A 22,449-nucleotide genomic window follows, 5' to 3' on the forward strand; every position below is an offset into this window, starting at 1 on the left:
TGGCAGAGAGGCACCGGCACCTGCGTCAGGCGACGGCGCAGGGGCCTCCACCTGGGCAAATGCTGCCGAGAGAGCAGACATGATCGCTACAAACATCAACATCACCATAGCCTTAGAAATTACCATTGCTCTTTGCTATTCAATAAACTCAACTCAACTCAACTCAACTCAACTCAACTCTCTTCTTTAACTTCAAATTCTTGATACTCTCTCTCAACTCTCAAGGGGAGTATATATAGTGATTACGTGTGGGGCCCAGGAAAAGCGCGGACAGGTGGCAGGGGGACATGCCCATGTTGGAAAATGTCGTTTTGAATTAGTAGACCAATTTACAGCCATGATGAATAATTTTATTGAATTATTATTATGTGAATGATTCAAACTTAGGTACATGAATTCTTAGAGATTTAATTAAATCAGAAACAATTTTTGTGGATTGGGGTGGGGTGACACATGGTGTGTGGGGAAAGGGAGGTTAATTAGGACACATGTGGCCAAGCTGGTTTGAGTTAGGCCTTGAAAAAGGAATGGGCCGTTCACCTAATTATTTTTCTTGATTTCTAAGCTAAGATTCAAAGTCGGTGTACCCATTATATTCACTATTGTATTGCAATTTCTAATCTTTATTTTTTTACCATATACAGGGAGTATTATTATTATTATTATTATTAAATGAACATTTTAGTCATGTTTACTAATTTCCTTTTTATTCTTAATTATTGTTGATTTTATAATACTTTTCTAGCTTTATAACATCTGTTTTTAGTTAATTAACTCGAATGTCATTGGACTAATATTTTGAAGGATATTATATAATCTAAAATGGGACATAAATTCTGTATCAATTGAATTTAGAGAAGAAGCTAAGACAGTTGGAATCGGTTAGGTTTTGAAGCGCATTCACATGGGTGTTGCTTTAAATATGTGGATGATTATAACCGAATTCGTAATTATTAATCAGATCTTGTAATGTGGCATGAATTGGCATACGATTTTTATTATTCAAGTTTTGATTTTTCTTAAATTCTTGATATCCAATAGCGTTTCCATTTTCGTCGGCTTTACAACAAATTTTCAAATATTTTTAGGGGTTCAAATTTTTTAGAGAAACATCAAGTAAAAATTATACTCCTATATTCGTATATTTTGCACATTTATAATCTCTGTGTCGTTTCACTCCCCTTGTGTCATCTAGAGACCTGTTACATATGATTATTGCGAAAATCTTAAACTTATTTAATTAAGAAAATAAATTGCGTGGAAAATAATGCTAAGTGAATACAAAAGAAAGTTTGAACAAGATATTATTCAATCAGATATTAAAATAGTTTACTCTTTCAAAAACGAAATCTTCACTTCAATTATACACAACCCTTAATTACTATTTTTGGAAAACCTTATTTGTTAAAAACTCTCAGATTAATTGTAACAAATAACTTCAAAACAGTTTATTTAAGCTTGCGATTATAATGTGGTGGAGTCGTTGAACAATTGGGTGTACATGTGTTCTCGTACGTTTGTAATATATTACACGGATCCATTTTAATTGGTTAGCCTAATAAAAAAGTCTTAATATTTTCTTAAAAGTCTCACCGTAAATGTATATACTGTTGATAGTTTATTTATTTTTTAAGGTAATAATTGATAGGTTAGTTTTGACTGTTGCGTTAACTAATTGTAGGATACGTATATAAGATGGTTACGAAATTGAATTGAAAGATTGAACTAGTCTGAACCGAAGAAAATTTGAAAATCTACGGTAAATAAGCCAACATATAGTTAAATTCATTTTGAATTTCTAATAATGATTTATAGAATGCTTAAAGTATTATATTTATAAATGAGAGATTAATAAAATAGTCATTTCAAGACCAATAAAAATACATAGTATAAAAAAATAAATAGTCATTCTTACTATTTAGGGTATTTTAAAGGGTATTTTCGTTAAAAAAAGTTTCAAATAGTAAAAAAACAAACAATATTATATTAAAGTTAATGAATTTCAGAAAATATTTTTAAATATTATGGATCAACACTTTGGTAAAGTTCATATAGTCAGAAAAATATGCTTTTTAATATATATTTAATTATAAAATACAATTTTTAAATTGTTTTAATTTAATTAAAGGTGAAGCATTAATATTCTTATTCTGGCCATGCACTTCTAAAAAGTGAAAGAATGGTTAACATATATAGCCTTGCTCAAGAAATGCAAAGAAGGTCTCAAAGCACTAGCAATGGTGGTTCTTCTCCATAGCTCATCTCAGAGTCTATCTTCATTTTTTCCTGCCACGTCAGTAGGCCCATCTCAGAGCCTATCTCCCTGCAATGAGAGCCTATCTCAGAGTGTCACGTCCGTGGCTAATTAAGGATAACCTAGCCCGAGGTACCGTGACTAAGGGGAGGGATAGAAGAAGAGGGGGAAATAAGAAGGATAAAAGCCAAACGACAACTAAATATTCAAGATAAAATAAAGGGGAAATAGTAATTAACACGAGATACGCTCGATCATGCAGACTCGAGCGGTTTATTCAAATTACCAGAGTCTTAAACTAAATAGAATATATCAGAGTCTTAGATAAAATAAACGTTGCCTTTCTAAAGGCACCGCGGAAGCAAAAGAACTCGGTTCCATGTATGAAGACACGAACCTCCAAGAGTTTATTCTTGGTGGACCAACAACACTCACTTCACCCCACCACTGCTCAACCTGCACATTTAGAAATACATGCAGGGCTGAGTACAAAAGTACTCAGTGAACACATTGCCGAAAAATACAAATATACATTAGAAAATATTGTCAAACTATTATCCCAGTAACACTCGGGGTTTTATTGAAAAGATTCGAGCTTACTAAAAATCATTGTTTGACTACAGTCCATTTTCTTTCTGTATTTTGCCATATCTCATCATCTTGTGCCGTAGAGATGGTATTCTCTCACAGTAACATCAACATTCTTGTGCCGGGAAGGTGGCCACCTTCCTCGGTCACCAGACCTGCCCTCTGGCCATAGGTCTCCTGTGTACACTAGTCCAAGTAGGGACACCACCCTTACTTGGACCCGAATTCGATTCACAACATACTTGGCCTCACGCCAAAAACAGATGTGCATCATACACAAAATATTTATGGCAAGACAACATCATTTGAAAATGAGCAACGAACATAAATTCGAGTTTTCACAAAAATCATTTGAATAAAATTTTATTTTTATCCACATTAGTATGTAGGATAGAAAAGTTCACCTTGTACGTCTTCTAAGATTATTTTTTTTGGATGTTAAATCCTTGCTACTCGGTGTTATACTCCTCGTAAGTTATCCCCTTTTTTCGAAAAAAAGAAAATAAATATCGGACTATATTAAATTTCAAAAAGGATGTAGCAATCTAAGGATGCACTTAACACCATTTATTCCTTCTTTTAAATTCCACAAAAATATCAATTGGGTACATGTTAGATTACTAAAATCAAATCCAAATTTTTAAGCTTAATTTCGCTAGAATAGGAAACTACACTAATTTAATTAATATACAAAAATATTAATTAAAACTTAACATGGGCTAATGAAATGTTAATATTTCTTCCAAAAAGAGTTATTTTCAAAGGCAGGCCAAGATTACCTTTTAAAATTGTAGCCCAATTAAATACATTTTCGGAATTGGGCTTCTAATTACTTTACTAGAACTTAACTTATATTTGAAAAAATTTAAATTAATTAACAAAACAATAGTAAAACCTATAGGGCGGCTTATAGGGCGTCCCACTGCAGGTGGAAGGGTAGGGGAATAAAATGCTGACGTGGCGGTGCATAGGGCGGGCTTTAGGGCGTCCCTTAGGGCGCCCCACTGCTAATGCTCTTAGCCCGAGGTTCTATATATATTTGTTATAAGAGTCACGTGATCTTGGTGTTACCTAATGCATCTATGATAGTCCTAGGTTTCAAGTGTGAATGTATGTATGTGCATTAAAGAAGGTAAAAAGGTTTGGAGATTACCATAGTAGGTAGAAAGTAGAAAGTAGAAAGTGTTGGCACGGCTTGGCTGATCTGGAACACACACCGTTATTCTTGATGTCTCTTGAGGGCATCCACAGTGGTGCGGATGTCCCGGCGGACATCTCCACGGACATCCCAAAAACACATCCTGCCACGTCATAAGGACTTCCCACTGCACTGCCACGTCATAAGGACTTCACACTGCACAGTGGCGGACATCCCCAAGGACATCCCAACGGACTTCCCACATTAATAAAAATTCACAAATTCACCAAATTAAATAATTTACGGAATTAAACAATTTACAGAATTAAAATTTATGGAACGATTACGGAATAAAAATTTCATTAAATAAAAAAAATGTACATTTAAAAAAAAACTAAAAATAGTACATTTCAACACATAAAAATTTCATCCACGACGACCCCTTCGCTGCCATACTTCTTCAATTATATCGTTCTGGAGTCGAATATGAGCTTATTTTTGGCGCATGTCGGCAAATGCACGGACTCGCTCGACCTCGTCATGGGGTATACCCATACGTACATTGCCGGTGGCAACGCCGTGGCTTGGACCCGCAGCATCAGCATCATCATTGGCCCAATCCATCAGTGCTGGACCTTCATCTTTGACAATCATGTTATGCATGATAATACATGCGTACATGATATCGGCGATGCTCTCAGCATACCACAGCCGTGATGGACCCTTCACTGCCGCCCATCGACTCTGGAGCACACCAAATGCCCGCTCCATATCCTTGCGCGCTGCCTCCCGACGACCCGCAAAATATACCTTCTTTTCTTCTATTGGGCATCTGATCGTCTTCACAAAGACGAGCCACATATGGTATATCCCATCAGCCAAATAATAGCCCATGCTGTGTTGGTTGCCGTTGGCGACGAAATTGACGGCCGGACCGACGCCCATGCACTGGTCATTGAAAAGGGGCGACGACTGGAGGACGTTGATGTCGTTGTTCGACCCGGCTACTCCAAAATAGGCTTGCCAAATCCATAGCCGGTAGTCAGCTACCGCTTCAAGGATCATCGTGGGATTCTTGCCCTTGAAACCTGTAGTGTACACCCCTTTCCAGGCAGCGGGACAGTTCTTCAACTCCCAATGCATACAATCTATGCTGCCTAGTATCCCCGGAAACCCGTGCTGAGTCCCGTGCGTATCTAGCAGGGCCTAACAATCTTCGGGGGTAGGCTTCCGAAGATACCTATCCCTGAATATCTCCCTAACGCCCTAACAAAAATACTTAAGGCAATCGCGGGCAGTCGTCTTGCCGATGTTGAGGTACTCATCGAACATGTCGGTCGTGCCTCCATATGCCAGCTGCCTTATTGCGGCAGTGCACTTCTGAATCGGCGTGTGGCCGGGTTTACCAGCCGCATCCTCCCACACCCTGAAATACCCGTATCGACGCTCTAAAGCGCCCACGATACGCAGAAAGAGCGGACGATGCATCCTAAAACGTCTCCGGAACACGTTCTCCCCAAATCGTGGCTCCGGAGCGAAGTAATCCTCGTACAACCGACGGTGTGCAGCGAGGTGGTCCCGGGGTACTATAGATCGATGATGGATGGGTCGAGGTACCGCCGGCGCCAAGGCCACTTGTATCTCCCTCTCCGCTGCCTCCCGCACACGTGCACAAGATCTAATATGTTAGACATAGGCTGAAATTTTAAAGTTGCCGTAAAATTATAGTAGAACTTTGAACTTGTAGTTAATTTTTCATTAAATTGGTTTCCTCAAATTAAAATTGACATGGCGTGTCAAAATGGTGGCGAAGCGATAAATTAGTAATTCCTCCGTCCCTGAAATATCCCATAAAATTTATCACATTTCACTTTCTACCATTTGGTAGTGGACCTCATCTCACTAACTCATTTTCACTCACATTTATTATGAAACTAATATTTAAAAGTATGATCCATATTCCACCAATTTTTTTGACCCACTATTTACACTTATTAAAACTCGTGCCCGGTCAAAATGTAGCAAAATTTAAGGGACGGAGGGAGTATATCAAAATAAATTTGCTTCAAATTTTAGAGTGAAGTACGCAAATGGTCCCTAAACTATGCGTTTCGCATGCAAACGTTCCATGAACTTTCAAATATCATGCGTAATCCATGGATTACATTCATGGTACTTTTTCACTATTCATCGCAATTTTGCATCAAAAATGCCCCTCAAGCGTAAGAGTATTTTTGGACTTTCATACCTAGGTACTGGATATGATATTTTCTCTATCTCTCTCTTTAGTAGGCCTGTCAAAATGGATATCGGGTATTGGTCCAAACCCGAAAAATTGGATAATTGGATACCCGAAACCCAATTTTTTGGGTTTCGGATCAGGATCGAGTGGTGAGATTTTTGGATGATCTTATCCGATTTTTTTTAAAAAAATTAATAAATTATGCATTTATTTGATTTTAAAAATATAAGCAGTTAAATATAATTTCTTTATCACCATTTTATTATCAAAGTGCTGAACATTATTCAACAACACTATATTTATTCAACAAAGTGATAAATTCATTATAGATATTTAGAGCATCCACATCCATGATCTTCCCTAAGAGCATGGAAGTGGGCCCGGACCCATTTTTACTCCTTGCTCTTCCGCAAGAGCACAACACCCACATCCATGCTCTTCCGCAAGAGCATGCTCAAGGGTACCACAATTCTATTATTCAATATAAATAAAAATATTTCTACAATATAAAAATGTATTAAAAATACCCGAAATACTATTACAAATTACTAAAAAATTAAAAATTACATAATTAAAATACTAAAAATTAGAAATTACATAATTAAAATACTAAAAATTAAAAATTACATAATTAAAATCTTAAAAATTAAAAATTGTATAATTAAATTCATAAAATTAAAAAAACCACTACTCGTGGCTGAATTTCGCCCAAATATGTTGGATTAGGTCTTCTTGTAGCTCAATGTGGGTTTTGGTATCATGCATTGTGTGTCTTGTTTCGATCCTCTCGCGCAACGTCGTATGCACACCTCGGCGTGGGGGAGACCTTGCGGTTGAGCTTCCGGCTTATCCTTGATGTAAAAGTTAGGCGCCCTCGGTCCTTCGTCAGCTATAATCATGTTGTGCAAGATAATACATGTGTACATGATGTCGGCAATATTCTTTGTGTACCACAGCCGAGCCGGGGTCTTCACAATGTTGAATCGGGCTTGAAGGACCCCAAAAGCTCTTTCGACGTCTTTCGAGCAGCCTCTTGACGTTGCGAATAAAGAACCCGTTTCGGGTCTTGCGGATTGTTGAGCGTCTTCACAAAAGTCGGCCACCTAGGGTAGATACCATCGGAGAGATAGTACCTCATGTGGTATGGATTTTCGTTGATGGTGAAGTTGATCACCGTTGCTACACCATTCAAAACATCATTGAAGAGAGGTGAAGAATAGAGCACGTTCAAGTCGTTGTTGGATCCGGAAACACCGAAATATAAATGTCAAATCCATAGGCAGTAGTCGGTGACCGCTTCAAGCATAAGCGTTGGGCCGCCGCCTTTGTGACCGCTTAAATATTGCCTCTCCAAGCATTCGGGCAATTCTACAACTTCCAATGTATGCAGTCAATGCTGCCAAGCATACCGCGAAATCCATGGACTGTTTCTTGAAGATGAAACAACTGTTGGCAATCTTCAATGGTGGGTGCCTGAAGGAATTCCTCCCCGAAAGCAGAACGAACGCCGGTGCAAAATTTTTTTAGGCATAAGATTCCAGTTGACTCACCAACATGCACATACTCGTCGAAGAGGTTAGCCGTTTGCCCGGTAGCAAGTTTTCGAAGGGAACAAGTACACTCCTGCAACGCGGAGAGACTTTTCCGACCGGTTGCGTCTCTATGTGATTGGAAGTATTCGACACGGGCAGACACTGTGTTGACAATATGCATAAACAACCGTTTTGACATGCGGATACGGCAACGAGCCTTTTGTGGGCTCCCTCCCGGTCACAAGGGATGTAGCAGCAATTTGATCTCATTGGTCGAGGAGGAGGGGCAGCGGCGGCGAGATAGGCTTCATAGGAGGCACAATATTGTTGATAGTATTCTTGTTCTTCCCGCTCCACTTCCGCAATGATATCGTTCATATCCATTTTTGAATTTAGAGAGTGTTTGAGTGAGAGAGGAAGATGTAGGTGATGAATTGATAATTTGATGTGAAAATGGATGTTTAATGTGTGTATTTATAGATGATTTTGGATTAAAAAAACTTTTAAAAAAATTCAAAAAAACGGTAAAAAAGCGACCATATTTTTGGGAATCAGTTTTTTTTTTATTTTTGGTATTATTTTCGATTTTAAAAAAAAATATCCAACGGAAATACCGTTGGCCAATAAACGCCCGCCACGTCACCATGTTCAGCGGCACGACGGTGCTCTATGCATCGAGCAGGGCAGTGCCGCTGGCAAGAGCACAGTGGCGAGCAGAGCTCCGCCGCGCCTGCGACACATCGCTTGCTCTGTGCATAGAGCACCGATGCAGGTGCTCTTCTGATCAAAGTACTGAAAATTAAATTGTTCATAATTTTTATTAGTATAAGATGTGAATCTGTGATTTTATTTTAGTCAATGGTGGCAATGCTCGATATATAAAAGTGGCAGTGGTGCATTGCTCGGTTAATATATATAGCTACAAGTTTAAAAATAGTAGCACTATATAAATTCTGGTAATGTTTGAGTAAATTAAATATATTGTTTTATTTAAATATATTTTAATACTATATTATAACTTATGAATTTTATATTTCTAAAAGTTTGAAGTTATTTTCTCTTAAATTCGAACTACTTCAAGAATTTTGTATTTCTAAAAGTTTGTAGTTATTTTCTCTTAAATACTATTTCAAATTTGTATTAAATTCAAACTACATATTTCTACTTCTAAAAGTTTATAGATAATATTCTAAAAAACATTAAAATAAAAATCGAGACTGGATACCCGATTTTTCGGGACTGGATACCCGAGTCGGGTAAATGGATACCCGAAATCAAATTCAGATCGGGTATCGGGTATTAGTTTTTGGGAAATTCGGGATCGGGTATCGGGTATTAGGTTTTGGGAAATTCGGGATCGGGCACCTGAAATTTTCAGATCGGGTATCCGCGGGTACTCGATTTGACAGGCCTTGTCACAATTCAACCCCTCTGACGTATATTCTTATAGTAAATAAATCCATAAATTTAAAACCTTTAACACACATGTCAAATAAAACACTAATATCAAATACATTTGTAAAAAAACAACATTTATCTATATCATTGATATCTTGCTCCTGAAAAATACTAGTGGTTTATATGAGCCACAACTTAGTGTATAAATTTCACCTTTAATTTCACATTACAATTATCAAAAAAATTCTCTAACCAACACATAATCATAAGCATTAAATATCATAAACAATTTCACATCCATATGCATATGTCTTTATGTCCAGTTTATTATTCTGTGACAAATCAAGTTTGGTACCTGCTCGGGATTTTCAATATGCCAATATGATTGATCTATAGGTCACATTGTGATTTGACCAGTAGGTCCCAATATGATTGACCCATAGGTCCCAATATGATTTGACCCGTAAGTCTCATTGTGATTGACCTGAAGGTCCCAATATGTCCACTGTGATTTCAAATCCATGGCAAGGTTGTCACAGATCCTCTTTAATTCAATGATTCAAATAAATCCAAAATCATATGTAAACATACACATTGCATCAATTATATATTCCTATCATATTCCATCAAATAATTTATTTACAATATATAAAATCTATCCATTCTACCAGTCAAATATTCATATCACATTCCACAAAATAATTCCAAATAAAACTATATTAAGTTCACGCCATAAAATTCAAATATTGACTCCAATCTAACATAGCAATAAACTTCATAACTTATATAAAATTAAAAATCAGATTTATACCACCTAGTCACGACATATAATTCACCCGAGCCTCTCCCCATTTTATAAACCTAACAATAATTATTATACAAATAAATATTTTTAATAGTTATTTATCATTAATGATTTGCTTATGTTTATAAATTTATGTATATGTTAACTAATAAATAATATTATAAACATTAAAAGAATAATTCTTATACAAATTGTATAAACCTAACAATAATTATTATACAAATAAATATTTTCTATATACAAATCATATTTCTCAATAATTCTTTATTTTTATCAATCAAGAATATATTTGAATAATAATTTTGTTTATATTATACAAAACATGAAGAAAAGTAGAAGACAAAAGAAAATTTTGTATCCCACATTGGAAAAAGATGAATGAATGCTCTAAACATGTAGTTATAAAAGAAAATACTTCAACATATTTTGTCCCACATCGAAAGTGAAACATAAAACATTCAAGGATGTCTCTATAAAAGAGAAACAACCAAGAATGATTTTGTCCCACATCGAAAGTGAAACATAAAACATTCAAGGATGTCTCTATAAAAGAGAAACCACCAAGAATGGTTTCCTAAATTCGCAAGTCCATCAAATATATATGGGCTATTATGAATTTCTTGTATTCATTTATTTGTAAAAATTGTTTTTAAATATAAAAATCAATTTTTATAAATAAATAAATTATTTTTTAAATTTTGGTTGAACCACCGGTTCATGAACCGGAATCGGCGGTTTAGGCAAAGAACCGGCGGTTTTGAACCGCCTCGTGAACCGACGGTTTTTTGAACCGGAACCGGAATCGCCGGGACCCTTGGCGGGCCTGTTCCGGTTCATGCATATGATGAACCGTGAACCGCCGGTTCATGAACCGGAACCGGCGGTTCGGAACCGTTGTGCATGCCTAACTCTGGTGAACAAAGGATATGATCCTGAAGTCATTGATATCAGATCATTGAAGCCATTTGATCTTCACACCATTGGGAATTCAGTGAAGAAGACTACAACACCTGCATTTGGTAACTCAGGATTTGGCCAGACTTCTTTTGGAGGGCAACGGGGCGGGAGTAGAGTAACTCCATACTCAGCAACACCCGAGACAGATGGTGCCACAGGTACACAGCCTGCTGGAAAGTTCCATGATTAAACCATCACATTGCAGCAGGAATTATGGTAAAACCTTGATGCCTCAAAACATTCACTAGCATCGAGTACATCCAAGATCACCACACAAACCATACAACAACTTCTAATCCCTCGATCATCTATTAGACTGCAGTCTAGCTCAAGCAACTATCTCCTGAATTGGCTCCAGCCAGCAGTCCCCACAACTCTCAGCCTCAAAAATAAGCTCGAACCTCCCATACTCTCTGCATTCTTCTTCTTCTTCTTCTTCTTCTTCTTCTTCTTCTTCTTCTTCTCTTTGCTTTTTGTAGAGAGGGAATGGCAGAGAACAGTCCGCAGCAATAACCAGCTGTGGACGCTACATAGCTATCAAGCTCTCTGACCTCTCCTCCACTCTTATTACTACTGCCAAACTCCCCAACCATCTAGTAACTGCAGCATAGCCATCCAACATTCACTAGAAGCACTACATATCAACACCAACTCTCAAAGATCCACCAAATCCACTCCACAAGGATTTCAAAGTAACTCAAACATCGGAAACATTCCGATAAAATCAGAAAACAAAGATAGATCTGAAAATATATTCAGAGATTCTATCAACAACAAATTTGAGAAAACATATTCTCAAACCGAAAACACTCAACCGAATTCAATCGAAGAGATACAAACTTGGATCATACAAATCCAATGAACAAATGATTGAGAAAATCGGAGCATACAACTGCCGAAGTTCAGCATACTACACCAAACATGAACTTTAAATCGGAGAGAACCGATTACAATCGAAATTGAGAAAATTGAAAATCTCAATTGAGATCAGAAGATAGAGAAATCAACGAACAATTGGTGAAAAACACTACAATTTCAGTGAGAAGAATAAAAGGAAGGAGATCGACAAAAAAAGTGGAGAAACTGCCGAAAAAAATGAGATGAATTCAATCGATAAAACCAGAGAATTTTAAACAAGAGAACCGGTTGAAAATCGGAATTGAAGAAAAACAGATCGGAGAGAGGAGAGAACCAGATGATTTTCGGATCGGAAATAGAGAGATCCGAAAGAGGATAGAACCCTAGCTAGAAACCAAACGAAAAATTGAAAAAAATTAGAAGAGATGGAGGTAATCAGAGGCGCGCAGCGGATTTGCGCTCTGATACCATGTGAAAAATGGAGAAGGAGATGAAGGATGAATCTCCATTGAAGGAGAATGAAGGAACATTGCAGATAAAATGCGACGAAGAAGAAAGAGAAAAAAGAAAGAGTTTTTATTATGGACTACATTTTTAACAAAGTGGTGTACAAAAATACAATAAAAGCCATTTATATAGGCTGATAAAAGAAAAAAATACCTCACTAATTACAAATTGTTTTTCAATTTTCACATCCTTCTCTCTCCTCCTCTCTCACGCTCGGCATACCTTTCTTTCCAGAATATGGCTAGGGTTGGAACGGTACGGTATACAGCACCGTAATGGCCATACCGCATACCGTACCGTACCGTACCGTGTGTATGACCAAAAACCATACCTTTATCGTACCGCTTTTGTCGGTATACCGCAATTGCGGTATACCGAAAAGTCGGTAAACCAAAATTTAGATATCGTTATTATACCGCTTTTGTCGGTATACCGTACAGTGATTTCCGGTATATACCGCAATTGCGGTATACCGTAAATTTGCGGTATATACCGCAATTGCGGTATAACGCGGTATATACAAAATGCATACCTTTACCGTACCTAAAAATGTCGGTACGGTATGATACCGTACCGAAAAGTACGGTATACCGAAAATTCGGTATTTTAGGTATTTTTTCGGTATGGTAAGTGCGGTATTTCGGTATATTTTCCCAGCCCTAAATATGGCGCACCTAGCCGGTAGTCACTGCCACATCGGTGCCATCAAGAACATAGGATGATTTCTGAAATTCATGAATTAATTTCAAAATTAATATCTAATCTTTACACAATATACTCAATTAGTTTTAGGGCTAATAAATTGTCCTAACACTATTTTTAAAAAAAATCATTCAAACAATAAAAAAGGATGAGGAGAATGGACTTTATGGGCTTCATTAATTGTCTAAGAAGTATCAGCCCAAATTCTCGTTCAATAGAACTTAATAACAAATGGCCTATAAACAAAAAGTATAAGCCCAACAAGTGGTTTTCTTCCCCAAAGTTTTTGTTTTCTTAAGGAAGGTTGCGAAACACGATGGAAAAAATGATGAATTTAGAGGATATTATTTTCTTCATCCGTTAGTTTTTGTAGTGTAAAAAAAATACATAAATTAAATATCTCTCCGTTCCTGAAAATTTGTCACTATTTCCATTTTCATCCGTCCTTAAAAATTTGTCACTTTTCACTTTTACTACTTTTTGTAGTGGACCTCATATTCCACTAATTTATTCTCACTCACATTTAATTATAAAACTAGTATATAAAAGTAGGACCTACATGCCACTAACTTTTTCTAACTCATTTTCTATTAAATTTCTTAAAACTTGTATCGGACCAAATGGTGACAAATTATAAGGGATGGAGGGAATAATAATTTTGTTTTCCTCATTTAAAAAAACATGGAGTAATAGGTTTGAGTTTAGTCTAGGACTAAAGTGTATTGATAGATAACATTGGGGCTCTTGAATATCGCCCTAGCTAAATCCTGTCACGATCCCGTCCTGGTCACTAGATTTTGATAACCCCATCAATCATGATTCGACTCGGACCTTTCTATGTTAGTGTTGCATTTACTAGTTTATTTAGATTGAAGGTCGAAAGACTATCTAAGAATGAGTATTATAAATGATGTTTAATTGAGTAGATAATAATAATTAAACACAACCTAATATTCCTCTTGTTGCCATTGATTATGCTCGAAAAGGATTATGATTCGATGAAAGCATAGTTTAAAATTTCTTCCTCCTCAGCATGTGGACCCCATTTTCTGTTTCTTTTGTCCAAGATAGGATTTTATATATGATGCATCAAATCCATGTTGCCAGCCTGCTCGTATCAAATTCCAAAAGATAAAAACCTTTTTCTGTGTTAGTTTACTTTCCCAAATCTTAATCTATCTATATGTGTAAGAAGAGCAAGAGTTTTTTCAATCTCGGATAGTTCTTTTTTGGTGCCATGGAGAATATCATTTGTATTATTCTATTTACCCAAGAATCATCTTCTGAAATAAGTTTATGTAGGTACTATTTGGTATATAGTGATAAAAAAAATGTTATCTGGATTACTGGATATTTTATTCAAATTAAAACCTTGCTTGAAAGGTTGTAGGATGTTGCAATGCAAATATATTCGTGTATAAGATGCATAATAAATAAATGTCAATTTAAAGCTGCATACTTCAAAGATACCATGGAATGTGCGATTAGGAAGATTTGATCAAGGGCTTTTTTAGTATCATCTTCTAATAAGCTAATGATTTGATGTCATGCGATGAAGTAATTGGATGGGAAGGTTTATAATGCAAAAATGGACAATTGATGAACATCAACTAATGTCCATCAAATCAAATTATTGATTATGATCATTTACACCAATAATCTATGAGTTTTAGGTTTGTTTTGTGCCAAAACAAGGATTGTGGGTGGGAATGTAATCAAATACAAACTCAATATTTGTACAAACTTCAAACTACGATCCGGACTGTTAAAAAATGTGAAAAAATAACATCAACAAAAAATGTCAACACAATGTCAACGGTTGACACTGTGTTGACATCAAAATCTTGCAATTTTACAATGTGTTAACATTGTGTTGATACTGTGTTGGCATTTTCTATTGATGCAATTTTATCAGCATTTTCTAACTGTCCAGATTATAGTTTGGAGTTTGTACAATATTTAAGTTTGAATTTTATCCTTATCTAGCAGAACCAGTGTATTAAACATATGAGAAATATATACAATTGTTGTTATTTTTATGACACGAGCACCGCAATTCTATGGATAGCATTGGATTTTAACAATATTTGCCCATTGATTTCCATGTACAATAATAATATCTTGAATATGCTCTTTTCTACCTCTATAATTAACTCTTCTTTTCAGTGTATATGACTAAGGAAGAAGTTATATTGGAACGTGATCTTAAAAGCTTTTCGTACTTTTGAATGTTTTGACTTTTATTTCAGTGGTAACAATTGCTCACAGGGTTAAGCAAAGCTCTGTTCATAAACTAAATTAAGTTGACTCTTTGTTGACTTCACACGCCCCCTCCCACTTGAAAACCATCTAACAACTTGATTATATTATATACTTATCCACATATTTACAAGACTTTTATAAGAAGAGTATAGTATTCATGTGATTTCACCATTACTCCCGAGTTTTAAACACTAAAAAACCATTCTTCTTATATTTTATTTTTCTCCATTCTTATTTTTATAGTTTTAGGCGTGTTTAACACCGTGCTTCGGAGTTTGAGCACATCTGCTTGTGCTTAATGCACAGTCCACATGCTTCCATTGTAACAGCCTAATAAACAACTCACGAATAAGCTATTAATTAGAAAACACAATTTCTAAGAAAAACACACAATTGGAGTAGAAATGAAGAAAATGAAAATGGAAATTGTGTAACAAATAAAAATAAATATAGAAGGGTACTATTCCCTCCGTCCGAGAAATGTTGTCCAATCTATTTTGGTCCATCCGTGAAAAGTTATCCACTTTTTTTTCTAATTTTAGTGAATAGACCCCACTTTCCACTAGGGATGTCAATGTAGCCCGCAACCTGTGGGCTGGCCCGAATAGCCCGCCAAATTTATAGGATTAGGGCTGGAAATTTTTAGCCCAATAAAATTAAAACCCGATTAGCCTGCACCCGATTAACCCGCGACCCGTTAGGGCTAGACCCGAAAACCCGATAAAATTTCTATTATTCTATTTTTTACTCCTAATTCAACACTTCATTGATTAATTTTATAATATAGATAACTAAAAAATAGCTTTCAATTTTATATTAAATATACAAATGGTATATTGAATTTTTATTAATATAATAATTGATAAATAAATTAAAATTTTCAAATTCACTTTAGAAAAATATTTAAATTTCTAAAACATGCATTAAAATTTCACGAAATATCTCAAATATTAGTATTTGATCATGTTTATGATTGAATTTGACCATATATCTCAAATTTATCATAATTAAATATTTTACATTTTTATGAATATAACTAATTTTCATCATTATTTATTGGATTGATCGCATGTTAATCTTATTGGTAGCAACCCGATTAACCCGCTGAGCTAGCTCCAAACCCGAGCCTTTAGGGTTAGGGTTGAATTTTACAACCCGAAAGAATTCATAACCCGATTTGCCCGCACCCGATTGACCCGCAACCCTAGTAGGGTCGGCCCGATTGACATCCCTATTTTCCATTAACTCTTTATACTCACATTCTATTTATAAAATTAATATATAAATGTGGGACCCTTCTTCCACTAATTTTTTCAACTCACTTTTCTTCATACTCCCTCCTACCCTAGTTACTTGAGTCGTATTCCATTTTGGATTGTCCCAACTTACTTGAGTCATTTCTTTTTATGGCTAAAAACAAAACATCTAATCTGATACGAACATCTATTAGTTTAGATATTATAGGGATTTAGCATATCTTTTTCTATATCTTTGTTTTCTTGTTCATTAAGTCAGTAGCATTATAAATAGGATAGACTGTTATCTTTTTTATTCATTCAATCAATTAATGAAATATTTTCTCTCCCAAATATAACGGGTGTTTTCCAATCCTAATTTTGGATTCCCTCCGCCGATCCTAATTGGACGCCGGAGTATTCTATCAATCGCCGAGTTATCTGCCCGACGGGAGCGACTCCCGCGCACAGAAACACTGCAATCGTCCGCCGAGCCTATTGGCCGCTGGAAATTTATCTCCACCGCCGAGCGAAACTCGCCGCCGGTGCTTGTTAAGGGAAACGTCCTTAACAACTGGTGCTTTCATCCAGAGCTCAGCATCCTCCGTCTGCGTTCATCCATATCCCCAAATAAATCACCACCATTTCTACCACAACCACGATTCAGTCCGTCGACATGTCATACGACTACGCCAGCTATTGCCATCGTAAATACAATTTCCCTCAACTCGTGCAGCCGTTTCACCCTTGCCACACCCGACAGCCCACTTGCTGGGACCCACCATGGACCCGTCGGACCACTGCATATCAACATTCTTCATCCTACGAGCTAGATATGTACTCGCCATCACCGCCCAAGCGCCGACCTACCTGTTGGGACCCACCGGCGCAACAGCAGGACCGCGGCTACCCGACCGTTGACCGGCCCCGACGCTCGGAGACGTGCTGGGACCGACCTCGCCCTCGGGAGGAGGTGAGAGCGCGAGTCCAGCCCGCCTCCCACCAGCCCCGCTACTCCACCGAAAAGCCAATGCGAGACCTGTACAGTCAGACCGCACGTGTGACCAGTCAAACTCCGGAGCAGCCACGCCTGCCTCTAATACGGGTCTCCCAGGCGGAGAAGTCAGAACGGTCCAGGTTGGGTCTCTGCTGGCACTGTCCCGAGAAATGGGTGATGAGACATGTGTGTAAACAACGCATTCTCTGTTATGCGGATGATGGGGATGAGTTTGAGGAGAACATTCAAGATGAGAATTTAGCCGAAGAGAAAACTGATAATACTCCCACGATAGTATTCGGTGATGATGTTCCCAATGGCATTACCGACGCTCATCTTGATGTTCCAAACAACGAGTCCCCTGGAGAGTTCCTCAAGAACAAAGGGATTGTCAAGAACGACAATGAGCCACCGCAAGTGCTCGTTGGGGTATCTGATGAGAAGATTGGTGAAAATGAGGAGACATTGCTAGAAGATAAAGAGGATGATGGTTCTATTGGTGAAGTGGAGAAGATAATCGCCTCACTCAATGTTGTTCAAGTGTCATCCCAAAATGTTGTTGGAAATTGTTTGGGCAAGAAAGGAGATGGTGCTTACACCGAATTGCCCGTAATTGCTTGTGTCAATGTGGATTTGAATGTCGGTGATGTTCCAAGTATGAATCATCGATCAACATCGCTCGACAAAGATGCAAGGTTGATCCCTCCGAGTAATGACATGCCATGCTTGGGCATTCTGGGAGGCGTGGACAAGCTTTTCGATTTGGCAAGGAATTTTTCCGCCAAAGTTGGGTCTCCTTTGTTGATTTTTTATGGAAGTGAAGAAGGGAGACGTTCAACTGTTCGGTGTGTGTTTGATCCAGGAGGAGTTGCCTCGCCGAAGCTTCTGCTTTCAACTCTCCTTTTTGCTTCGTGGTTCCCACCTTGAGGACAAGGTGGATTTTAACCGTGGGGGAGTTGATACGAACATCTATTAGTTTAGATATTATAGGGATTTAGCATATCTTTTTCTATATCTTTGTTTTCTTGTTCATTAAGTCAGTAGCATTATAAATAGGATAGACTGTTATCTTTTTTATTCATTCAATCAATTAATGAAATATTTTCTCTCCCAAATATAACGGGTGTTTTCCAATCCTAATTTTGGATTCCCTCCGCCGATCCTAATTGGACGCCGGAGTATTCTATCAATCGCCGAGTTATCTGCCCGACGGGAGCGACTCCCGCGCACAGAAACACTGCAATCGTCCGCCGAGCCTATTGGCCGCTGGAAATTTATCTCCACCGCCGAGCGAAACTCGCCGCCGGTGCTTGTTAAGGGAAACGTCCTTAACATAATCACACCTACTTTATTATTTCTTTTACTACTTTACTTTCTCTTCTCTCATCTACTTTATTTTACTTTATTTAACTCACTAAACACAACTTTCTTAAATCATGTATCGAAACGAAACGCCTCAAGTAACGTGGGACGGAGGGAGTATTTCTTAGAACCCTTGTCATGGAAAACTTGGACAATATTTCATGGACGAAGGGAGTAATAGAGTCATTTTACTATTTTGAGAAATTTAAAAATAATTGAGTAATTTCTATTTTTGATATAAAGTAATTATCTCTCCTATTTTATTTTCTATTCATGTATTTTACTTTATTCAATCTTATTTTATTCACCCTCCCTTTAACATATATACTCCCTCATCTCATAATAGATGTCACACTTTTCTTTTTAGTTTCTCCCGATGTCACATTTTATTTTTGGAAAAAATTCTCACATATATATAAAAATTATATTTTCTGTCTCTATTTAACACATAAAACAAAACCTAATAAAATCTCATATTGTCGTCCCACAAATGTGACATCTTTTGTGAGACGAAAGAAAGTACGGTTTATAATTTCGGTATCGAAATAAAACGCTTCAAAGTAACAAGAAATAGAAAGTTTAAGCAGAACCCACGCGCAAGACTCGGCGCCCACATAAATTAAACTACCCACAGAAAGTCCAGTGGGGACCACGGAGGGTTTGTGATCGCCTACGCCTGACGGCAGCATCACCAGTTACGCCCTAGCTTCCATCGCCACCACGTGTGAAATCAGCTTCCATTCCAGTGGGGCCAGTTGAGAAGAGGTCAGCAGGTCTCACCCTGAACCAATGAGAAGAAGACACATCGGAATGGACCTGAAACAGAGGCCACGCGCTTTCGAGTAGCGCGTCTGCACACGGAGCGAGAGTGGTGAAAGCGACATGAATGAAAAGGAACGAGGCGGTCAGAGTGGGCGGCTGAAAGCTGGGGCTGAGACAACGCCTTTTGCTTTGGCTTTTCCTTCTTATTTTTATATTCATTATTTCGCTCTTATCAAATTTGTTCCCACTTTCCCAATACTGTTAAATCTCTGTTTTGCCCCTATTGTTATCATGACGACGAAAATCAATTTATTTTTTAGTTTTTTCGTTACTATTCTTAGGAAAGAGCCTACACTTTTTAGCTGTTTGCTTAATCTCTACTCCTTGTCCCGCCTAAATGCAATTATCACGGTGTAATTTGGTTTAAGAGAAGTAGGAATTCATGCGATTATCAATCAATTTAAATTTAATAACTCTCTCTTACAAAAAAGAGATTATCAAACTAAAATAAATAGTATCCGCATATAATTGATTAGGAACCAATAATCGAACTACTTTTTTTGAGCCATCCCAGCAGCGGAAACCGTGATTAAAGGAGTGGGACAATTATTGAAAGGAATAACAAATAGAAAGTGAATATTTGTGATTGAATTGGATAATCCAAAGCATCCGAACAAGTCAGATTAAATAAATAATGGCCATAATAAATTAAAATAAGAAATACTTTTCCCACACCAAACAATTAAAAAAAATAAAGATATCTCCATATGCAGTGAATAACACGTCAGAGCTAATCTAAAAAAACCCCTACCCAAAAACCCACCGCAAATCCACAAAAGGCGAGGAGGGCATTACCGTCATTTCGGCAGCCAGAAATTGCCAGATACGCGTCTCTATGCGGCCATTTACCGACCTCTCGCCCCCTTCAAATCCCACCTCCTCTCTTCTCAAACCCAACCCACTTCTCTCTCTACAAATCAACGCGAGCATTTCTGCACGAAATCCTTTGTTTTGTGTTTTCAGGTTTCAATTTTTGAGTCAATAATGGCGCAGAGGACGGAGAAGGAGGAGACCGAATTCAAGGTCGTGCCTGAGACCATCTCCCTATGCGTCAAGTGCGGCGTCGCGGGCAACTCCGCGGCTAATAATCTCTGTCAGAAGTGTTTCAACGCCGCCTCCACGGCGGTTTCCACCTCCTCGCCCACCGCAGCCGCCTCATCGCCGGTCGGTGCCGTGGCGAAGCCGTTGAATCACGTTTTGTTGGAGAAATCCTTCAGATCTAGCTCGTCTAGCCTGTCTCTGCCGGAGAGGAGGCTCGCATCGGCGGGGACGAGCCGAGATCTGAAAAAGGAGGCCTCCGTAGCTGCGGTTCCGATGAAGAGAGAAGTTAATCGGTGCTCCGGCTGCCGGAGGAAGGTAGGTCTCACCGGATTCAGGTGCCGATGCGGAGAGCTTTTCTGCGCCGATCATCGATACTCCGATCGCCACGACTGCAGCTACGATTACAAATCTGCCGGCCGGGAAGCCATCGCGAGGGAGAATCCGGTGGTCAAAGCCGCGAAAATCGTCAAAATATGAAACGAAGGGGAAAAATCAATCAAATATGCATCCTCAGCCGGCCGCGTAGTCAAATTTGCTATATCTTCAGCATATGAAGATCGATGCGCCGGCTATGTTGTAGCTCTTCCGGTGAAGGAGTCGCCGGAAGAATTAGCGGAACGATGGGAAATCCGACCTCTACTTTTCGTTTTTTAAATTACAAAAAATTAAAAACGGAAATTACTGTCAAAAATTTATGTTGAATTTGTAAGTGTGTTTGTATGGCGATTAATTATTTGTTTCCGTTATTATAATATATGAAGGGAAAGATTGGAATCAAATTATATTTACATAAAAAGTTGTGATATTGTATAAATATGTGAAGTTTTGGCAAGTTTGAGGATGGTGAGATGTCAGCATAACATACTCTGTAATTAGACGGGCTCATTAATAATGCGTGCAAGTTGGATCGCGACAGTTTATGTCGACTTGTAACTATTCAAATTCAACATAGATACTCCATCCATATCATTTTTTTCGTTTTGGTCAGCAAATTGGAATAACAGTTTCCTCATAGCATCCTTCCAACAGTTTCCTCATAGCATCCGCAATGGCGGGCTTCGACGCGGAATTCAGTTTCCTCATAGCATCCGCAATGGCGGGCTTCGACGCGGAATTCCCACGGATGTGGCGGAATTTCGTGGTGGACGTCCGCCATTAGGCCACATATGCGCGGATACAGAATTCGGAAGAGGACGTCGCTGGTCCGCGGAATTCCGTCCTGACGTCTGCCATTGCGTGGATGATCATGGAATTCCGCACGGAATTCCAGCCTTTGCATTAATATTTTTTTTATTTTCTATAAATACATCCAGTTGAACTTCATTTCATTCGCACCACTTGTTTTAACGAGTATCTCTCTCTAAATACCTTTCTTTCGAATAATCAATGGAGCACCACGATAGCGATTCTTCTCCCGCCTCGAGCGATTTACCCATGCCGCATTTTCCCATCGGCAGGAGTACGCAATTTTCCCAGTCGATGTCCCAAATTCCGGGGATGCTGCCCCAATCTCAAATGCCATCGGGCATGATGCCGCGGTACTACAACATGTACCCACAGTGGTATGGGATGATGCCCCAGATGCCGGGTGATGCCCCAGATGCCGGGGATGATGATGCCTGGGATGATGCATGGATCGTCTGGCGCTTCGGGGGGGAGTAGGCCGCAGATCCCCCAATCGCCGGTGGACAACGTCTATCGGCCCTTTATGGATTTACTGTCGACGGACAACCCGGTGAGTCCTCCTCT

At 38.2% G+C, this 22,449-nt stretch overlaps 1 protein-coding gene across 1 annotated transcript; it reads left to right on the forward strand.

Moving 5' to 3' along the window:
* The first annotated feature begins 20,521 nt into the window (after positions 1-20,521).
* On the forward strand, positions 20,522-21,479 carry LOC121775153 (zinc finger A20 and AN1 domain-containing stress-associated protein 5-like). The gene has a single exon (XM_042172155.1). The coding sequence runs from the start codon at positions 20,644-20,646 to the stop codon at positions 21,175-21,177; it is 534 nt and encodes a 177-aa protein (XP_042028089.1). The 5' UTR covers positions 20,522-20,643; the 3' UTR covers positions 21,178-21,479.
* Positions 21,480-22,449: the final 970 nt, after the last annotated feature.

Source organism: Salvia splendens, chromosome 17, assembly GCF_004379255.2.
Source record: "Salvia splendens isolate huo1 chromosome 17, SspV2, whole genome shotgun sequence".
Classification (NCBI taxonomy): domain Eukaryota; kingdom Viridiplantae; phylum Streptophyta; class Magnoliopsida; order Lamiales; family Lamiaceae; genus Salvia; species Salvia splendens.

Coding starts and splice junctions, on each gene's coding strand:
- LOC121775153 (XM_042172155.1), top strand. CDS start 20,644: ATGGCGCAGAGGACGGAGAAGGAGGAGACCGAATTCAAGGTCGTGCCT.